This window comes from Ostrinia furnacalis, unplaced genomic scaffold (assembly GCF_004193835.3).
Source record: "Ostrinia furnacalis isolate ACB-3 unplaced genomic scaffold, ASM419383v2 OfSCF0058, whole genome shotgun sequence".
Taxonomy (NCBI): domain Eukaryota; kingdom Metazoa; phylum Arthropoda; class Insecta; order Lepidoptera; family Crambidae; genus Ostrinia; species Ostrinia furnacalis.
The window spans coordinates 954,228-971,865 of NW_021130297.1; the positions used below are offsets into that span (position 1 = coordinate 954,228).

At 39.9% G+C, this 17,638-nt stretch overlaps 1 protein-coding gene across 1 annotated transcript; it reads right to left on the bottom strand.

The window, feature by feature from the left end:
• Positions 1–471: 471 nt before the first annotated feature.
• On the bottom strand, positions 472–7,697 carry LOC114358748 (uncharacterized). The gene is made up of 7 exons (XM_028312824.1): positions 7,487–7,697; positions 6,768–7,091; positions 6,253–6,505; positions 5,507–5,628; positions 4,307–4,500; positions 3,008–3,102; positions 472–571 (listed from the first exon to the last, which is right to left on the bottom strand). Exons 1-7 carry the CDS (start codon positions 7,680–7,682, stop codon positions 472–474), a joined length of 1,284 nt encoding a protein of 427 aa, XP_028168625.1. The 5' UTR covers positions 7,683–7,697.
• Positions 7,698–17,638: the final 9,941 nt, after the last annotated feature.

Below are 17,638 nucleotides of genomic sequence, written 5' to 3' on the forward strand. Positions count from 1 at the left end.
GTCACTTTGTGGAAAACGCAGTTGGCTGGGCACTGCCCAGTGGGCAGCAAGCCGGCGAATTTTCATGCAATTTTATTGGATGACGACGCGACGACCCCTTTAACTGTGGTATTTTTTTCTTTATGGTTTTCTTTTGAACTTGAATATTTAGATGCTAAGTAAGGGCTTGTTCCCACGGAGACACGTTTTTTGCGGGAACTGTTTTTGCAAGATCCCGTGAACATCCCGTTTGAAGTGTCCTTTTTTGTAATTCAAATTTCAAACTGTGTACTTACTACGTGTGTTTATACGACAGTCTAGTTTTGCTGGATTCGGCATGACTGGAACCCACAAAACTGTATTGCCGTGGGAACGAGCCCTAAAAGGAGTTGGTCCATAATGTATGTTCCCAAAACTACCAAATATCAAATCAGAAATGGTCACTGCTAGATATTTGGTCACCCTACAACCCATCGGAAGCGGTGACAGCCGTCAGATTAGACCCAAATTGCCCGGGTCATAGTCACTCGTTTGTTGTCCGTCCCATTGACGCGGCGTTCCGGGCCATTCTGTAACGCTAAAGGACGCTGGCCTGTAATAACAAAGTGCAATATGGTTATTGTTGATGAAGGGAGCTGTCTGATCCGGAATCCGGTCGAAGGGACGGTTTAGGGAGCGCTTTGAAGATCAAAACAATAGTCCTGTACTGACTGACCTGTGTCATACTTAAATATTTGATGGCTGACGTCATTATAAGGGCATTTCTACGGGGACGACCGATCGACCTACTGGGGCGAAAAAAGTACCTTTAAAATTTAAGTACGGACTTGAAAAAAATCACACGTATTTATAGGACTCTTGACTTGATGGAGAGCATATTTAGAAGACCGCCAGGTTTTACATCCCGCCTTGAAAAAATCAGAAAGTTCAAAAACGGGCGAAATTTGGCCTAAAATGGAATGTCCGGTTTCCAGAATTTACTCGTTTTTGCTTCATAACTTTTGAAATAATAACTTCCCCATTATGAAACCCACATTNTCTGTTTTACGAAAATACACGCCTGCTTTATGTATAAGCATGGAACAGGTAATATTGAAAGCTTTTCGAATAAAGGTTTACATGATTCAAGAAAATGCGCTTTGCAAATAGCCCTTATACACTTTTTTTGTGCAATGAATACCCTAATAATAACAGCGTGCCGTAGCTAAGCAGCGACGATACACAGGGCCGGATCGTGAATTTGTGGGGCCCTGGGCTGAAACTTCTTATGACGTTGTCACGTAAAAATATCGTCCGTAAACCGACTTTACAGACAACTATTTTTTTTTTTTTTTCAAATTATGGCCTACTTTTTGCGGGATCTGGGGGCCCCTTGTAACCCCGGGGCCCTGGGCTGCAGCCCAATCAGCCCATAGGTAGATCCGGCCCTGACGATACATAGCCATGATACGCGGCTAAAGCGGTTTCAATGGATGAAATGTTACTAAGGCGTCTTAAAGCATATACAAATCTATCAATGTTCATACACATCGCCTATATGTGTGTTTTCCAATTACAATGATTGTCCAAAGTGAAGCCTAAGAATTTTACAGTATCTACTATCTCGACAGTACTACCATTATATGTGACTACCACATCCACTGGTTTGGCCTTGTGAGTAGAAAATTGCACAGCCTTAGTCTTCTGTACATTAACTTTAAGGTTATTTCTATCTAGCCACTTTATAACATTTTCTAGCGTTTTGTTGATTTCGTCGTTAAATCCGTTTCGGTCATAACATTTAATCACTACTGTGGTATCGTCGGCAAACATAAAACACCTGTGTTGCGTTACACATGGAAGGTCGTTAATGAACAATAAAAATAGAAGTGGGCCTAGAATGCTGCCTTGTGGTACTCCACAAGAATTAACACGATATTTCGACCAAAAGATACATCTTTTGGCTTCAATGACTTTGGCTATTTCAGTACATTGTTGTCTATTTGACAAATAGCTTTTTAGCCAAGTATATGCATTTCCTCTTATTCCGTATCTTTCTAATTTGTCTAGTAGTCTTTTATGCGGTACACAATCAAAGGCTTTACTCATATCAAGAAATAGTGTAACGAGTGGTATTTTATCATTAATACTTGACGATATTAATCGTATCAAATTATAACAAGCCATTGTAATAATAATAATAATAAATAATAATAAATAAATTTATTCAGTTAAACATTTGGATCTAACAAGGGGTGAACCCTGACACCGAAACTAGTAAAAAATACTGTATTTTCAGTGTCAGTNATATTAACAGAAAAATACGTATGAAATTAATAACGTTCATAATGCCTTACTGTTAAAAACCCCAAGGCTAAGAATTTCATAGGGGAAGTTAAACGCATTGGGCCCGCAATTTAATAAATGAGACGAAAATAGATACACTCAAGGTTCAGTCAGACAGTTGAAGTCTAGCAATGAGGGTTTTCGCGAATGAAAGATCCGCTAGATGGCGGGACGTGGATGTGGGGTCTGACTGGTGAATTTTGACATATCTGTAATGTCAAAAAATAATCATGCAGCATTTGGACCTCGCGTCTCCGTATTGCCATCTGGCGGATTTTTCATTCGCGAAAACCCTCATTAAGTATAATAAACGTTGTCCCGAAGTTATGGCAAGCTAAATTGAAACGTGTTGAAGTTCAAAGCTGCTAAATTAATGTAATCCCAAAGTAATGGCAGGCTATTTCGGATCTTGTAAATGAGCTTTGTAAAGGAAATAGCACATAGCTCGTAGAGACGATGGCCGTACGGGCAGAAAAGTTCTCGAGTGGCGACCACGGGCTGGAAGACGTAGCGTGGGCAGGCCTCCTACTAGGTGGACCGACGATCTGGTAAAGGTCGCGGGAAGAGCCTGGATGCGGGCAGCGCAGGACCGTGCATTGTGGAAAACCTTGGAGGAGGCCTTTGTCCAGCAGTGGACGTCATTTGGCTGAAACGAACGAACGAACGAAAGGAAAGGGCATACTAATGAAGAATTTGAACTTACGTTTCCTGTTGGGGCGCAGGAGCGGGCTCGGGCGCGGGCGCAGCGGGCGCAAGCGGCAGCGACTGCGGTCGTTTCAGGAATGACACGCGTTCCTCCTGTCGAGAAACACCTCGTTAGCGTCTTTTTTGAGTCATTTGGGGTGCTATTTTGAGCCTTATTACCTCGTCTTACGGACAAAAGAGTGATTGTCAATGCGCATCCTTTCTGTGTCATTTTCTCACATATATTTTCTATGGTTTACTTTATAGCTCAATTTGTAGTTGGTCTGTTTCAACCAAAACACGTCATTTGCTGGACGAAGAACTTTCACAAGGATTTGCGTTTCACTAGTGAACGATCCTAGTGGGAAGCCTGCTTACACCAAAACTTCTGGTTAGTGATCGCTATTCGTGTACCTAAACGTGAACGAACTAAAGTCGCTGACATAGCCCGACGGATTAGCAAGATTAAAGTGGCAATGGGCAGGGCACATAGTACGCAGAACTGACGGCCGATGGGGCAGCAAGGTTCTGGAGTGGAGGCCGCGTACCGGAAAACGCAGCGTGGGACGTCCACTCATAAGGTGGACCGACGACATCATAAAGGTAGCAGGAAGGCGCTGGACGCAGGCCGCTACCAACCGGGCAGCATGGAAAGCATTGGGGGAGGCCTATGTTCAGCAAAAGACTATTCCCACCTCTCGTTCCCACCACTGCAACTCCTGTGTAGCCAGGATCTACAGCTTGACCGCCACAAAAACCCAACCAATGAAGGTCAAGTTTGTCCCGGGGGAAAGTTAAACTGTCATTGGACCCGCAACGAAATTAATCAGAAGAACATAGGAGGAGTTCGAAATTAAGGTTCGACTTCCCTCCATTGCAAAGCGGATGACAGGTGACAAACAAAGGTTTAAAACCTTTAAGAAAAAGATTATGCACCACGGACAATAAATTAAATTAAGGGGGCCTATNGGCCTATCTTATGAGCAATGGACAATTTGACAACATTCTCCAATAATTCGAAATCACAACTTTTCTAAAAAGACACTTCATTCTGGTCTTAAAAACTTAATTAATTTTAAATTACCTGTTATTTACGATTATTGGTCGCATTGTAATTGAAAAAAGTAGTATAATTGAGTTGACAAAATAGTGACGTCACTTGCTTGTAGTGCCATAATTATAAAATCTATGGGAGAGTTTCGTTTTGACAGTTTTAAAAAGTACGTCAATTGATTGGTGGTGTCAACATGTCTATTAGCAACTAGGCCAATGTTCAGCAGTGGACGTCCTATGGCCTCGATGATGATGAGGCGTGTACCTGCGGCGTGCACACGCACGTGACGTCGGTCTGCGTGGCAGCGGGCGCGCGCGCGCAGGCCACGCAGCGCAGGATGTCCTGCATGCACGTCTGCAGCGACGCCACCTGCGACTGCAGCCGGCTGCACGTCTCCGTCAACTGCCGCACCGCTTCGGTGCTGTCGTCTGAGTCGCACGACCGGACTTTTTGGGTGTCTGCAGTCAATTAAAGTGAGCAATTGGACTTTATCTACTATATAAAAATAAGTCGGGTTTTCCTCCCTGACGCTATAACTTCAGTACGCACGAACCGATTTCCACGGTTTTGCATTCGTTGGAAAGGTCTCGGGCTCCGTGAGGTTTATAGCAAAGAAAATTCGGAAAAAGGGGGTAAAACGGGATCCACGCGTACGAAGTCGCGGGCGGCCGCTAGTTCATTTATAAAAACAAGTGACTTCACTTTTCACTAAAACATAATATAAGCGCCTCTTTTTTCCGTCCTCTATTTTATCCCCTTTGATATTAATTTTACCACAAAAGATAGACTGTATCCTTCTCCTATCCCTATACCAAACTGTATCAAAATCAGGCCCCTCTTTCCCACTGGGCACTTTGGTCACGTGCACAGGGCCCCGCGATCGAGAGGGCCCCCGCCTACTCAAAAGATTTTTTTCCAGATAATAAGGGCCCCCCTTGATCCTTAAGTGCCCAGGGCCCCTAGTAGGTTAAAGACGGCCCTGATCAAAATTAGTTCGGTAGTTAAAGCTATTACGAAACAAGAGGATACGTGTAATTATTAACAAGTTATAGACTAAAGCCTGGTCCGTGAGCACGTAGAATCCCGTCCAATGACCCCAAGCTACCCATCCTTATCGCTCGCGCGTAATTATATTGCTGTCGCGTCGCGTAAATATAGTGAGTGTGCGAGCGCGACAGCAACATAATTACGTGCGAGCGACAAGGATGGGCAGCTTGGAGTCATTGGACGGGATTCTACGTGCTCACGGACCAGGCTTTATATAACTTTCAAATTTCTATATTTGTTTGGGTCACATCTAACCTATCAATATGCGGTAACAGCTCTATGTGGTATGATATCATCGTACGATTACTACGACGAATTAGTCGCAGACTTGAGGGCAAAAATGAATCGAACGATTAAAACACGCACGTATGTGATACATACATACAAATAGAATGGCATGGTTAAAACAAAACGTACCTGCCGCTTGCAACGTTGAAACTTTCTTCCACAGCGCGTTGATGGCTTGCATCTGTAGCTGCTGAATCTTGCGCTCGCTTTCGAGGGCTGCCTTAGTTGCCTCCATGTCGCACGTTAACCTTCTACAGGAGAAAATAATGCATATTATTAACTCAAGTTAAACTCGCTAAAAAAATTGATAATAGATCTAGAAGTATGGTATATCCTCGTATACCTATAAACCCCCCTACTAATAGCGTGTCTGTATTGAGAATCCTGCTGCGGTATCTTCTAGAATTCTAGATGATGACGGCAGCTATTCACTCTGCGCTCATCTTCATTTTAAATCTTATGCTAAAGGAAATAAGTGTCTATATCTCTAATGACGTGTACTCACTGTATATGCTGCCTCGCTCTCGCAGCCTCGATAGCATGCAGGATCCTCAGCGTATCCTTATTAAGGTTCTTGCTGCGGTATCCGCGCCACATCTTCTGAATGGTGACAGCGGCCATGCATTCCGGGCTCATGTTCATTTTTAACCTTATGCTGAAGGGAACAAGTGTCTTTGTACTCACTGTATATGCTGTCTCGCTCTAGCAGCCTGGATGGCATGCAGGATCCTCAGCGTATCCTTGTTAAGGTTCCCGCTGCGGTATCCGCGCCACATCTTCTAGATGGTAACGGCGGCCATGCATTTTGCACTCATCTTCATTTTAAACCTTATGCTAAAGGGAACAAGTCTCTGTCTCCAATGATGTGTACTCACTGTATATGCTGTCTCGCTCTAGCAGCCTGGATGGCATGCAGGATCCTCAGTGTATCCTTGTTAAGGTTCCTGCTGCGGTATCCACGCCACATCTTCTGGATGGTGACAGCGGCCATGCATTCTGCGCTCATCTTCTTCTGTCGTCTCTGGTTGGACGCTAGTTTGATGATTTCCAACTTGTCTGGGTCTATCTGGTCCCCGCTCTCTTGTTTCGTCATGCCGTTCAGCTTTTTCTCTTCGGTTTTTATGTCACCTACAAACAAATGAGAACATTAAAAATAATGTTAGATGCTCGAATAATATTCTTTTCTGTTTAAATTAGTACTACTAGACATACGAGGTGCATCATGTCAGCTAGTAATATTGACATGTCACACGCACGTCAATCTTTTGACGGTTTGATATTTTCTACGATTTTGTTGTAGAAATGACGTCAACATTTTCCGTAATAATGATTGTGATAAGTATTATTATCATCATTCTATGTGCAAATCAAGTCAAGATCAGAATCTTACCTTTAGACAAACTCCCCTTCCGCTCGATTTTGGACTTTAACTTCGGGCTGGAAGTCGCACTTTTGGGCAGCTTCGGGGATCCTTTTATGTTCTTATTCGGCTGAACAATCTGTCTGTGCGGTTTCTCTTCTTGAATACTACTGTTGCTGGATTGAGACGATGTGTTAGAGATGCTATTGACTGAGTGGTTGGTCGGCTTTGGTATGGATCTTTGGATGTCGTAGATTGGGTCCTGATAGTCCGGACTCATGAGCGATTCCGGAACGGGAACCATCTTGGATGCTGCTTCTAGGGAATGATTCACTGGTTTTGCTGGCTGTAGTTCTGTAGTGAGAGAAATAACATATAATAATATAATTGTTACTAATTTTAGTCATCAGTAAAGAAATAGCGTATTTTTTTATTATGGTAAGGCAGCATCGCTAAGGTTTTTGTATCCGATTTTCGTCTGTATTTATTACTCACTGTAGTGACAAATACTTTACATGCTACTGCAAAGCCTACCATGGTAGGGCAAGCAATATTTGGGACTTGTATAAGTGTCCTGGAAAGGGCCTATGTACTGAATAAACTATTTGAATTTGAACTACATATTATTGCTGCTAGTGGGCGGGGCACATAGCTCGTAGAACTGATGACCTTAGGGGCAGAAAGCCTCGGGCTTAGGCTTTAATTTAGTAGTGGAAGTGTTTTGCTTTAAACCAACGACTTTGACTTACCTGGTGCCTTCTCCTTCTCTTTGCCATTGTCCCTCTTCTCTCCCCCATACATCAAGCCAGGCGAGTCGAAGCTCTGGCTCATAGCTGATGGTATAGGGATGTCTCCGGAGTATGAAGCTGACATCAGCTGCGGCGAAGCTGACTTGGGCAACGCGGCGTGGAAACTCGACGTCAGCCGATCCGGTGAACGGCCCATGTGCCGGGAGGATATACGGGCTGCAAAAAGGGTCCACTCTTCAGTTTAGGTACAGGTACAGATGATGGCACTTCAAGCTAACACTGGAATCTTATATCTAATGGATATAGGGGCGATTTTGCAATAAAATGTATATTTTGAGGTGCTGTCAGTCGAATGAATTGTCACGTTGTAAAAAATTACCACCCTGCCACTAAAAAAGAAGTTTTTTTTCGACTATAGAAAAAGTCGGCATTTAATATTAGAGCTGTAGGTTCTTGGCACTGAGCTAACTGAATGAGGGCTATCGTTTTAGCGCTCACCAGTTAGCGCCACTGTAGAGTAAGGTCCTGTCACTTGCTAGTAGCGAAGACAGTGGCACCAACTGGTGAGCGCTAAAGTGGTAGGAGGACTATCGCATTTGCACTCATCAAGATGGCGCCACTGTAGAGTAAGGTCCTGTCAATCGCCAGGGGTGCCAACTGTTAAGTATAAAAACGATAGCCCTCATTCCGCTTAATGGCGTGAGAATCACTATAATGTCTAGTGTCCGACCGAAACTAGTTTTACGACCGAAACCGAAACCGAAAACGAATTTCGGCAACGGTGTCTATTTCGGCCGAAACCGAAACCGAAACCGTCAATTCTAAGTTTGGGGAGCGATTTTTATATTTGGAGATTCATTTCTCAATTCCGTGATTCATTTTCTCAATTCGGTGCTCTCTCAATTCGATGCTTAACATTTCTCATAAACCACTTAACAATATTTAGTGACAATGCTATTTTTACATTCAGAATGGAGTAATATTTATTTTTTTGTATTGAAACTACTTAAAAAACTAAATATAAATTTTAGCACCGAATTGAGAAAAAATACACCGTACCACCGTAGAAATGCCCATAAGTTGCAGATTTTTTTAAATAATACAAAATCTTGTAAATTTTTGACATAAGGTGACGAAAAAGATTAGAAAAAGAGATGAGTAAATTTTCTTCCCTTGACAAAAGGTGATTTTTAGTTTCTACTTTTGAATGTTTTTAGCCACAAGGGATTAAGCTCTTGGCCTGCATCTCACTTGATGGAAAGTGATGATCAGGCCGAAGTTGGAAGCGAATTCACCCGGAATCCCCAACAACAACCTGGTTATCTTATTCATATCCATTTCAAGTGTAGGTAACTACGCCAAAAACGTATATTACCCAGTATTTCGTTTTTCAAAAAGCTGCATACAAAAGCGCGAGGCCTGATTGTCCGTAGGCTTCTAGTTTTCTCATTTCCTCAAAACCTCGTAACGTTGAGCTCAAAGATGCGATGTTGCTCAACTAACCGCGCTGATATTACCATTTGTAAACCACAGATGTTGCAATGCAAGAAAGATGCAGTAAGTCAAGTATATTTTTTTTTATAAAGCCTGAGTGAATTGAAATCACAGTGTAAGCCTAACTCGGTGGACCTATCCTGGTAAAGATCGCAGGAAGCACCTATATACGGGGAGTGGAGCAGGACCGATTTTCGTGTAAATCCTTGGGTGTTGCCTTGGTCCAGCAGTATCCAACATTAAGTTGAATCAAGAGAATTGGTGTGTGTTCCCGTGTTTATGGATCGGAAAAGTCAAAACGGTTATGCCTGCTGCCTTGATTACACAACTTGCTCATAATCTTGTAACGTTTTTGAAAAAGAGATTGAATGAGTTTATTGCGCTGTTTCTTTTTAGCACTGGCCTACTGCATTGTTATTCTGAAATAGTAATAGGCCGTAGAGTCGATGCAAAAATTTAATACGGTGCTGAGCTGATAAGAGTAATTTCAAGTAAGAATCTTATGCTTTTGTTGAGATGTCGGCCGTTTGGTGTAGTGGTTAAGAACGGACTACTATGCCGAGAGGTCCCGGGTTCGATTCCCGGTCGGGCAAAAATTGAAATGATGAATTTTAATTTCTGTGACGGGTCTGGGTGTTTCTATGTATAATATGTATGTATTTACAAAAAAAAAAAGTATTTAAGTATGTTTATATCCGTTGTCTAGTACCCATAGTACAAGCTTTGCTTAGTTTGGGACTAGCGGCGCAGTGTAAAAATATCCAAGGATATAAAAAAAAAAAAGATAGATAGAAGTAAGATAGAAGAAAGTTTGTTACTACATTGTTTGTACTGTGGTGCTCCTAATTACGCAAACAGCAAGGTGTTCGCGGCGAGCTCATCTGCATGCTAACGAGTGCTTGTTTATTTAACTAACAGCCAGCGAGACACTGATATTCGCAAGGAAAACCTCAGAGTACACTAAACTATGTTTTGCTAGGTAGAACTAGCTTTAGTACCTATTAGTTTGGACTAAAGCTTTCGCGTTGGTCGCGAAAAGAGCCTGGATGTGGGCAGCGCAGGACCGTGCATTGTGGAAAACCTTGTGGGAGGCCTTTGTCCAGCAGTGGACGTCGTTTGGCTGAAACGATCGAACGAACGATCACAAAAGTGATAGCATAATATAGTTGTGGGCCGTTTCACATCACCTTGAAAGTAATATGTCTTGGGTTTAGGTTTGATTTCCATTCGGTTGATAAGAACCAAGTGAAAAGTGGAAATATGTATTATACATAGGTTCTGAAGGGTTCTGGAATGATGGCCACGTATATTATAGCTGAAATGACGATGAAGGGAAATATACTTAGACAAGTACCTCTTATTACCTACTTCATAAATTTCTTTAACGGAAAATTGGTTCTAAAAACTTGTGACTGAAAATTATATTACAAATTTTTGAAGAAGTGGATAACCTTCTGAGGATTTATCAGTACCTAGGATTTTACAAGAATTCAAATTAACATCTTCATTAATTACGTATTTAATATCATCTAAGGTATAACAATGTTGTTATTACCGTCTTATATGAGTAATAATATAATCACGAACCAGACTGAACAGTGAACATTATTGGATTTCCAATTAGACGACGTAGCATAATATGTGCTTAGGAAGGAACATCTGGAAGGGCACCTCATGATACGCGACGAAGGCGCGACAAGTAGGTACTGCATAAGCGACGAACGCGCGACGAGTACTGCTTTGTGATTGTCACTTGTCTCAAACTCAGAGGTCCTTGGTTTGGTACCCAGTGGGAACAAAAATTCTGCTCAGTTAGGTAGTAGGGTTTCTACGGAGTCCACCTGGCTAGCTACCATCTTCCCTAAGGCAGTCGCCATAACATTAATTGCAGCATTGTTGTACTGTCGGCAGTAGGAGGTAAGATAGAGTTCCCATATGATTGAAGATACCTGATGAAGCTTGCTTCTACCTTCTATCATCACACCAGCGAGAAGCAGGCCAAGCGCTTCTTCGTTGTGGATGAAAACCAACTGGGATGTGAAAGTTTGCGCTAGCCGAATTGAATGGAGACATTCACCTACACTGCACTGTAGCGGCCATTTGCAAGGCACGGCATTGAAATTCATGCAGGATGCAATTCCGAAGCTTTTCATATAAGGAAATACTAGTTTACGTGAAAAAGACTATCGTAGGAAGAATTTTCCTGTGCCAATTTGTACCATAAGGGCCAGTTTGGGTAGGTTGTTCCAATAGACGTCGGCATTGTTCAAATTACTCAAACTGAGATGAAAGAGTAAAAATCTGATTTAGTAAAGAGTACCCTAAGGTAAGAATGCCGTGTAAGGGAGTAGCGTAGGTTACAGAGTAGAGTTTTTGTTGATTAGTACGTAAAAATCAACAAAAACTCAACTTTGTGTTAGGTATGAATGGTCTGTCTGTACCATCACAGTGACTTACAATACCACTTCATTTTTACCTATTCGGGACTATTCCCACCTCTCGTTCCCACCGCTGCAACTCCTGTGTAGCCAGGATCTACAGCTTGACTGCCATAAAAACCCAACCAATTATGGATTTTTTACCTATTAAGAACTTGCGTAATTTTACTGAATACGAGTACCCTCATAATGATTTAAACTTGTCAGATGTTTCTTGTAAAGACGCAAATTAATCATGTTCATTAGTTGCAAGGTTTCTTGATGGTAAAAAGGAAAATTTTCTCATTTTCAACCGACTTAAAAAAAGGAGGAGGTTATCAATTCGACCCGTATGTTTTTTTTTTCTATGTTTGTTACGCGATAACTCCGCCAATTATGAACCGATTTAAACAAATCTTTTTTCGGCGTATAGGTAATACCTAAAGGGTGGTCCCATTTAAATTTAATAATAGAAAAAACAACCCCCAAGGGTGGAAAATTGGGGATGAACTTTTTTATACGCAATATCTCCGCCGATTATAAATCAATTTGAACGATTATTTTTTTGTTGAATAGGTATTATCAAAAGGGTGGTTTCATGCGAATTTGAAGAAAATATTTCACCCCCAAAGGTGGAAAATTGGGGTTGAACTTTTTTATACGCAATATTTTTAATTTTTAGTTTTTTTTTGTGTTCACGCATTTGAAGTCGGTTTTATTTTTTTTAAAAGTTAATTAGTCATAGAACACTTCCAATAAACTTAAGCACTTAAACGAAAAATAAGCAAGTCTCGGTAGGGTATTATTAATAAGTTAAACTCGATCACTTACCGGCGCTGAGGCTAGATTACCTGGAGCGGGAAACAAAACTACTTGAAAGTGGAAACATACGGTGTTGTATTTGGTACGTGAACGCCGAGTTGTAAGTCACTCACGCTGTAGTAGATTGGTATATCTTTTATTTTCCCTTTTTATGCAGAACAATAGTCAGGTATTTGACTGCAATCTACAGCACCTGATGTTAAGTGAGATGGAGTCTAGTATGGCACGTAATTGCCCTGTAAGTGCTTATTCACTCTCGCCTTGAAAAGGCTCGGATTATAGTGTTGTAAGTACTTGAGATATTTATTGTACCGCGAGTGATATAGGTAAGTAGCGTTGTTAGAGATTCAATCTATAAGAACAATATACTAGATAAATTAATGACGGTTTCGATTTTATAAAGTTCATGATAGCAAGATTGTTAATTACTTAAACCTACTCAAATATCAAAAACGTAACAGTTTACAACACAACCTGAGTCCGTATTTTTCATTCACACTTATTGTTTAGCTCACATTATACTTTAACTTCTCATTTGCTTTGTTCTTAAGTTGGAATTAACTTAGTAATTGAGTTCGCAAGTGCTAAGTTTTGAATCGAACTTCACAATCCAATATAGTACGCGTTTAAACTTCTTAAAGTATGAACTGAGTTTTAAGCTTTCGGAGATTTTGTACGCCTGCGGGGATTTTGATTATCTTGATATTTTTTATGGTCAAATGATGAAATTGTGGTGAAGTCTCTGAGTGTCAAGGGACATGAAATGATAAAGTTTTGGTTAAAAATCGACAAGATTGGGCAGAGTTCAACAACCTCCTGAAATTATGAAGCAAATAGAAAAGTAATACTGTTATTTCTTAATTATTTTTAATTTTGTTTTATTTAAAATAGGTTAACGTAGAGTTTTATGAAATGAAATAGTTTATTCAGTACATAGGCCCTTTCCAGGGAACTTATACACGTCCCAAATATACCTTTAAAGTAGAGTAACTCATTTTATTTAGGTTTGAAATCCATGGTGTTTCCACTCACATATTAGCACCAAAGAAGGACATAAACTAACAGGTTATCAGAAATCAGTGGCAAATATAAACAACTGCCCATTTTTCAACATCTCTCATATTATGAAAATTCTTATTTTTCACGAATAATCTATAATATAAAAATGAATCGCAAAATGTGTTGGTAAGCGCATAACTCAACAACGCCTGGACCAATTTTACCAATTCTTTTTTTTAAATGTTTGTTGAAGTCCAAGGATGGTTTTTACGGCGATAAAAGTTCGAATAATTACCGGGAAACCTCTAAAAAATCTCAAAACTTCACCCCTAAGGGGGTAAAACGGGGTTCACGCGAACGAAGTCGCGGGCGGCCGCTAGTTGAAAATAAAATGAAAACCTAAGGTCCTGAGTGATTGTACCTCGGTTTCTCACACTCAGTTTCGGTTAGAATAGTCCCGAGATAATAGAACGAATTGCTTTACGCAATTACTCTGCCCATAAACAATTCTAGCTTTTACGCTTTTACGCCACTTATCATGGTTTGTGATAAGACAGCCTAAGGGCGCGGGTACACTGTATAAATATCCATACACTGAATAGCCACGATAGCCCAACGGTAAAGTGGTCGGGCTGGCCGACTCGAGATCCAAGGAACGCGGGTTCGAATCCCACCGCCGCACGACTATTGTGCAATGAAGTAAAATTTTACAAAGATTTTAATAATGTTTTCTGCAGAATTAAAGGGACTTTTCATTCTGAAAATCAATATCGGTATTCGGTTGATTTATTACAGTATAATGAATGTAATCTTTTATTGTGTAGTATCACGTGTATAACTCGCGCGTGTAATCTAAGTTTAAGCTGATTTTAATTGTAAGGGTTTTATGTATTTTTAGACACAAAGAGGTATCTTTTACACCTTTTGTGTAAGTTAATTGTTCTTTAGCGGAAACATTACGAAAGTAATTGGGAGATTATATGGGTTAGCTGAAATATATTTTATGTTAATACTAGCGGCCGCCCGCGACTTTATACGCGTGGACCCCGTTTTACCCCCTTAGGGGGGGAGTTTCGTAAAATCCTTTCTTAGCGGATCATGATATGAGGCATCTCAACTATGACCAAGCATATACAATACATATTAGTGTTGTACTGCTGCCACTTCTTTTTGTAGCTTTATTAATAATCGTGAATTCCTCTTCTACTCGTATAGCAAGTTATAGAGGTTAAAAATACAGAGCAAAGCACCAAGTTCGTCCGATCTAGACAAAAATAGAATTACCATGAGAAAGCGGCTGAAAATAATTGAGTCCTTAATAATCGGCATGACAGGTCCACCTCATCGATAATTTCCAGTCACGTCACAGCACAACAAAGCGTCTTATTGTCCTGTCATACCGAATGCTCCGAAGGGCTTCCAAATAGAATCAAATAATCTTTTCAGCTCAAAGAATTCGCTTAAAATAAACAAATATTAAAATAGGTTGGATATCTACTCATTATCAGAAAAGTTATTATATGATTTGTACAATGGAGTTCGATTTAACTTATAGTTGCAAAGTTAAAAGCAAGCTGAAAAAAATAGGTAGAGAGCTGAAACGATGAGTGATGGAAGGCACCTTTACTTAGATTATCTGCTAGATTAATTATAATGTTAAATGTATCCAACATTGTTTGAGATGCTTTATTATTTTCTTAAAATGATTGAGTTGTTTGTATGTAATCTAATAGATTCGCTCAAGATTAATTTTCTAATACACAGTTTGTTCCATGAATTCTATCAAAAGTAACAACATGTGTTTATTTGTTAAAGATAAAAAGAAACATTTATAATTCAGTACCTGACTTATGCAACTGATTTTAACTGAAAACAACAAATTAATAAAAGCTTGTTAGCATATTACGTGTGTGATAATGAAACGCTAAGAAAATTGACATAACAAAACAAAAAAAAAACATTTTACAAATAGAGGCAAAAAAGGTTCCCCTCTGAAAATATTTCAGAGTTTACTCATGCGCCCCTATTAGCGACATTATGATAATGTGACCGTATCTTAGCAAGATGTATGCATATTACCATGTAAATAATTGGATTCGTTTCATAAAAACGCAGGCGATACGCGCTACGCCTTGGGCGTGACAGCCACGCTTTGCAAAAATACAACCGTTGCAGCAAAGTTGTCAAATAAGACATTAGTGCAAAAGTCTAGAACCCTAAACAAGAGACAGTCTTAACTGCCAAATCACTTGAAAAAGATGCTAACAAAGGTGACCTACGTTTCTTCCGCCACTTCTTCTCAGCACCAGCCCATTTATAGTCCCGAAGTGGTGGTAGAACAAGCTATTTGGGACGTGTATAAGCGCTCTGGAAAGGACCTAAGTACTAAATAAAAAGTATTAACTTCATGGAGCAAAGTAACATACAAAAAAAAAACACCGGAGCGAATACATTTTAAGTTTTGACATTACACCTGTAACGTTTTGTAAGGGGGCAGAGCTGGAAGACTTGGTAGCTGACTCTACCACCAATCATGATAATTATCTTTTGTGAGCTGTGATTGGTCAACATCATTAAATTCAACAAATTAAGTTCTTAATATTAGTTAGTATCAATGGAAAGCAACAGCAAATCAGTGCATTAAAATTTTAATGGAATTTGGTAACTAAGTAATTCATGAAATGAAATGAATTTCAAAGTCACTCAGTGCAGTAATTTCGCATTTTCCCGAATTCAAAACTTACTTGACGCTCAAAGGAAGACGTTTCCAATATTGCCTCACGCACGACTAAGCTTTACATGCGATTTTCCTCGTCTTAAAGTCGCTCGTTTTATGTTCCCAGATTTAAGCATCTACAGATATGTATTGAGATAGACTCCTTTTGGTGCGGGAATATACTTAATCATATTCATGGCTTTTATGAGTGAGCAGTGTTGAGGAAAACGTACTTAAAAAATATAAAATGATTGAACGATGCGAGTATAAAGTACGTATACAGAATTAGGTATATGACATCAGTTAATTCCCCGAAGCGCACCCAATTTGAGGCGCATCTATACCTTCGCAGACAACGCGCATTTTGTAATTTTAAATACCTACAGAAGATCCTGTAATGACCAAATGGTTCCTTATTATTTTATTTTAATGATTAGGTAGATATTATTTTAAGTAATTAATATTTTGTTATTGTAATAATTGTAATTTTGAATACCTACATACCTAGTTACATAAAAATGTATAATGAAAGTGATTATTTTTTAATAAAGTTTTCGTGTCAAAATAGTAAACATTATTACATTGCTTCCTTTTCCATTTCCTTCTACATTTTTAGCCAAGGGCCTGCGGTTCGTCGAAAATAAACTTAAGTTTAGCCGGCTAATCTTAAGTTTATGTTCACACCTATCTTTAGCCGTAACATATATAACTTGAAGGTGACTGACTGACTGACTGACATAGTGATCTATCAACGCACAGCTCAAATCACTGGACGGATCGGGCCGAAAGGCATGCAGGTAGATGTTATGACGTAGGCACTAGGTAGACTGGGTGATGCCCAGTTGAATTAGGTTAAGTAGGATAAACCTTTGAAAAGTAATTAAAATAGTGGTAAAAATAGGTATGGGGTAGTCGCCAGTGCCTTGGACAAATCATTTTTTCTACGCCACAGTGTCTTTTTTTCTGTCCAGTGCATTACATCAGATGTGGGTCTCTCGGTTTTGCACAATGAGTGGCTTACGCCCTTATTCAAAAACGATGCATGCTTATGTGAAGCAGCAAATCGAACGCACAGCGTTGAATAGAGCTTTGTAATTGGTTCGTGTGTCACGCTGTGCATCCGCTCTTTGAGACCTCATAGCAATATTTGTGAATACGAGCGTTGTATTCAAAGCTATAGAAAGTAAATCCTTTGATCTTAATATCCTTCCTTTCCACTTTTTGTTTGCACTCACACCTAAACACACCCTGTATGAAGGTCTTCCCGTGACGTCACCGCGGCTCGATATTCCGCGTGGCCGGTCCTGAGTCCTGACATTCCAATCACTATGATAAATATCCCGGACTCCGGCCCTTGCAAAGAATAATCTGAACATCCATCTTATTCAACGTAATTTGAATTTGGTTGATTTGTTTAGATAACTTTCTTGTTGGAGTACTTAAAAATATTGGGTGACGACAGTAAACACTGTTCAGTGATTTTTTGTTGCCTTTTAGTTGATTTTGGTTAGATTTTCTACGAATGTAAAGTAACGTTATGATACCTCTACATATTAATTTATTATGTACCTTCTATGTAGTTCAGTAAAATGGTTGCCTATTCAGACATTACATAAGATTCTCTTGTAGTAGATTTCAAGACGTCCACCGCAAGTTGTTTAAGCGAAAAATAATATAGATTCTTACTGAAGTCTTAAAATTGAA

Coding starts and splice junctions, on each gene's coding strand:
- LOC114358748 (XM_028312824.1), bottom strand. CDS start 7,682: ATGGGCCGTTCACCGGATCGGCTGACGTCGAGTTTCCACGCCGCGTTG. Junction 5,629..6,252: donor AGAGCGAGACAGCATATACA/GTGAGTACACAT, acceptor TTTCTCCTGTAG/AAGGTTAACGTGCGACATGG. Junction 4,501..5,506: donor TTCAACGTTGCAAGCGGCAG/GTACGTTTTGTT, acceptor AATTGACTGCAG/ACACCCAAAAAGTCCGGTCG.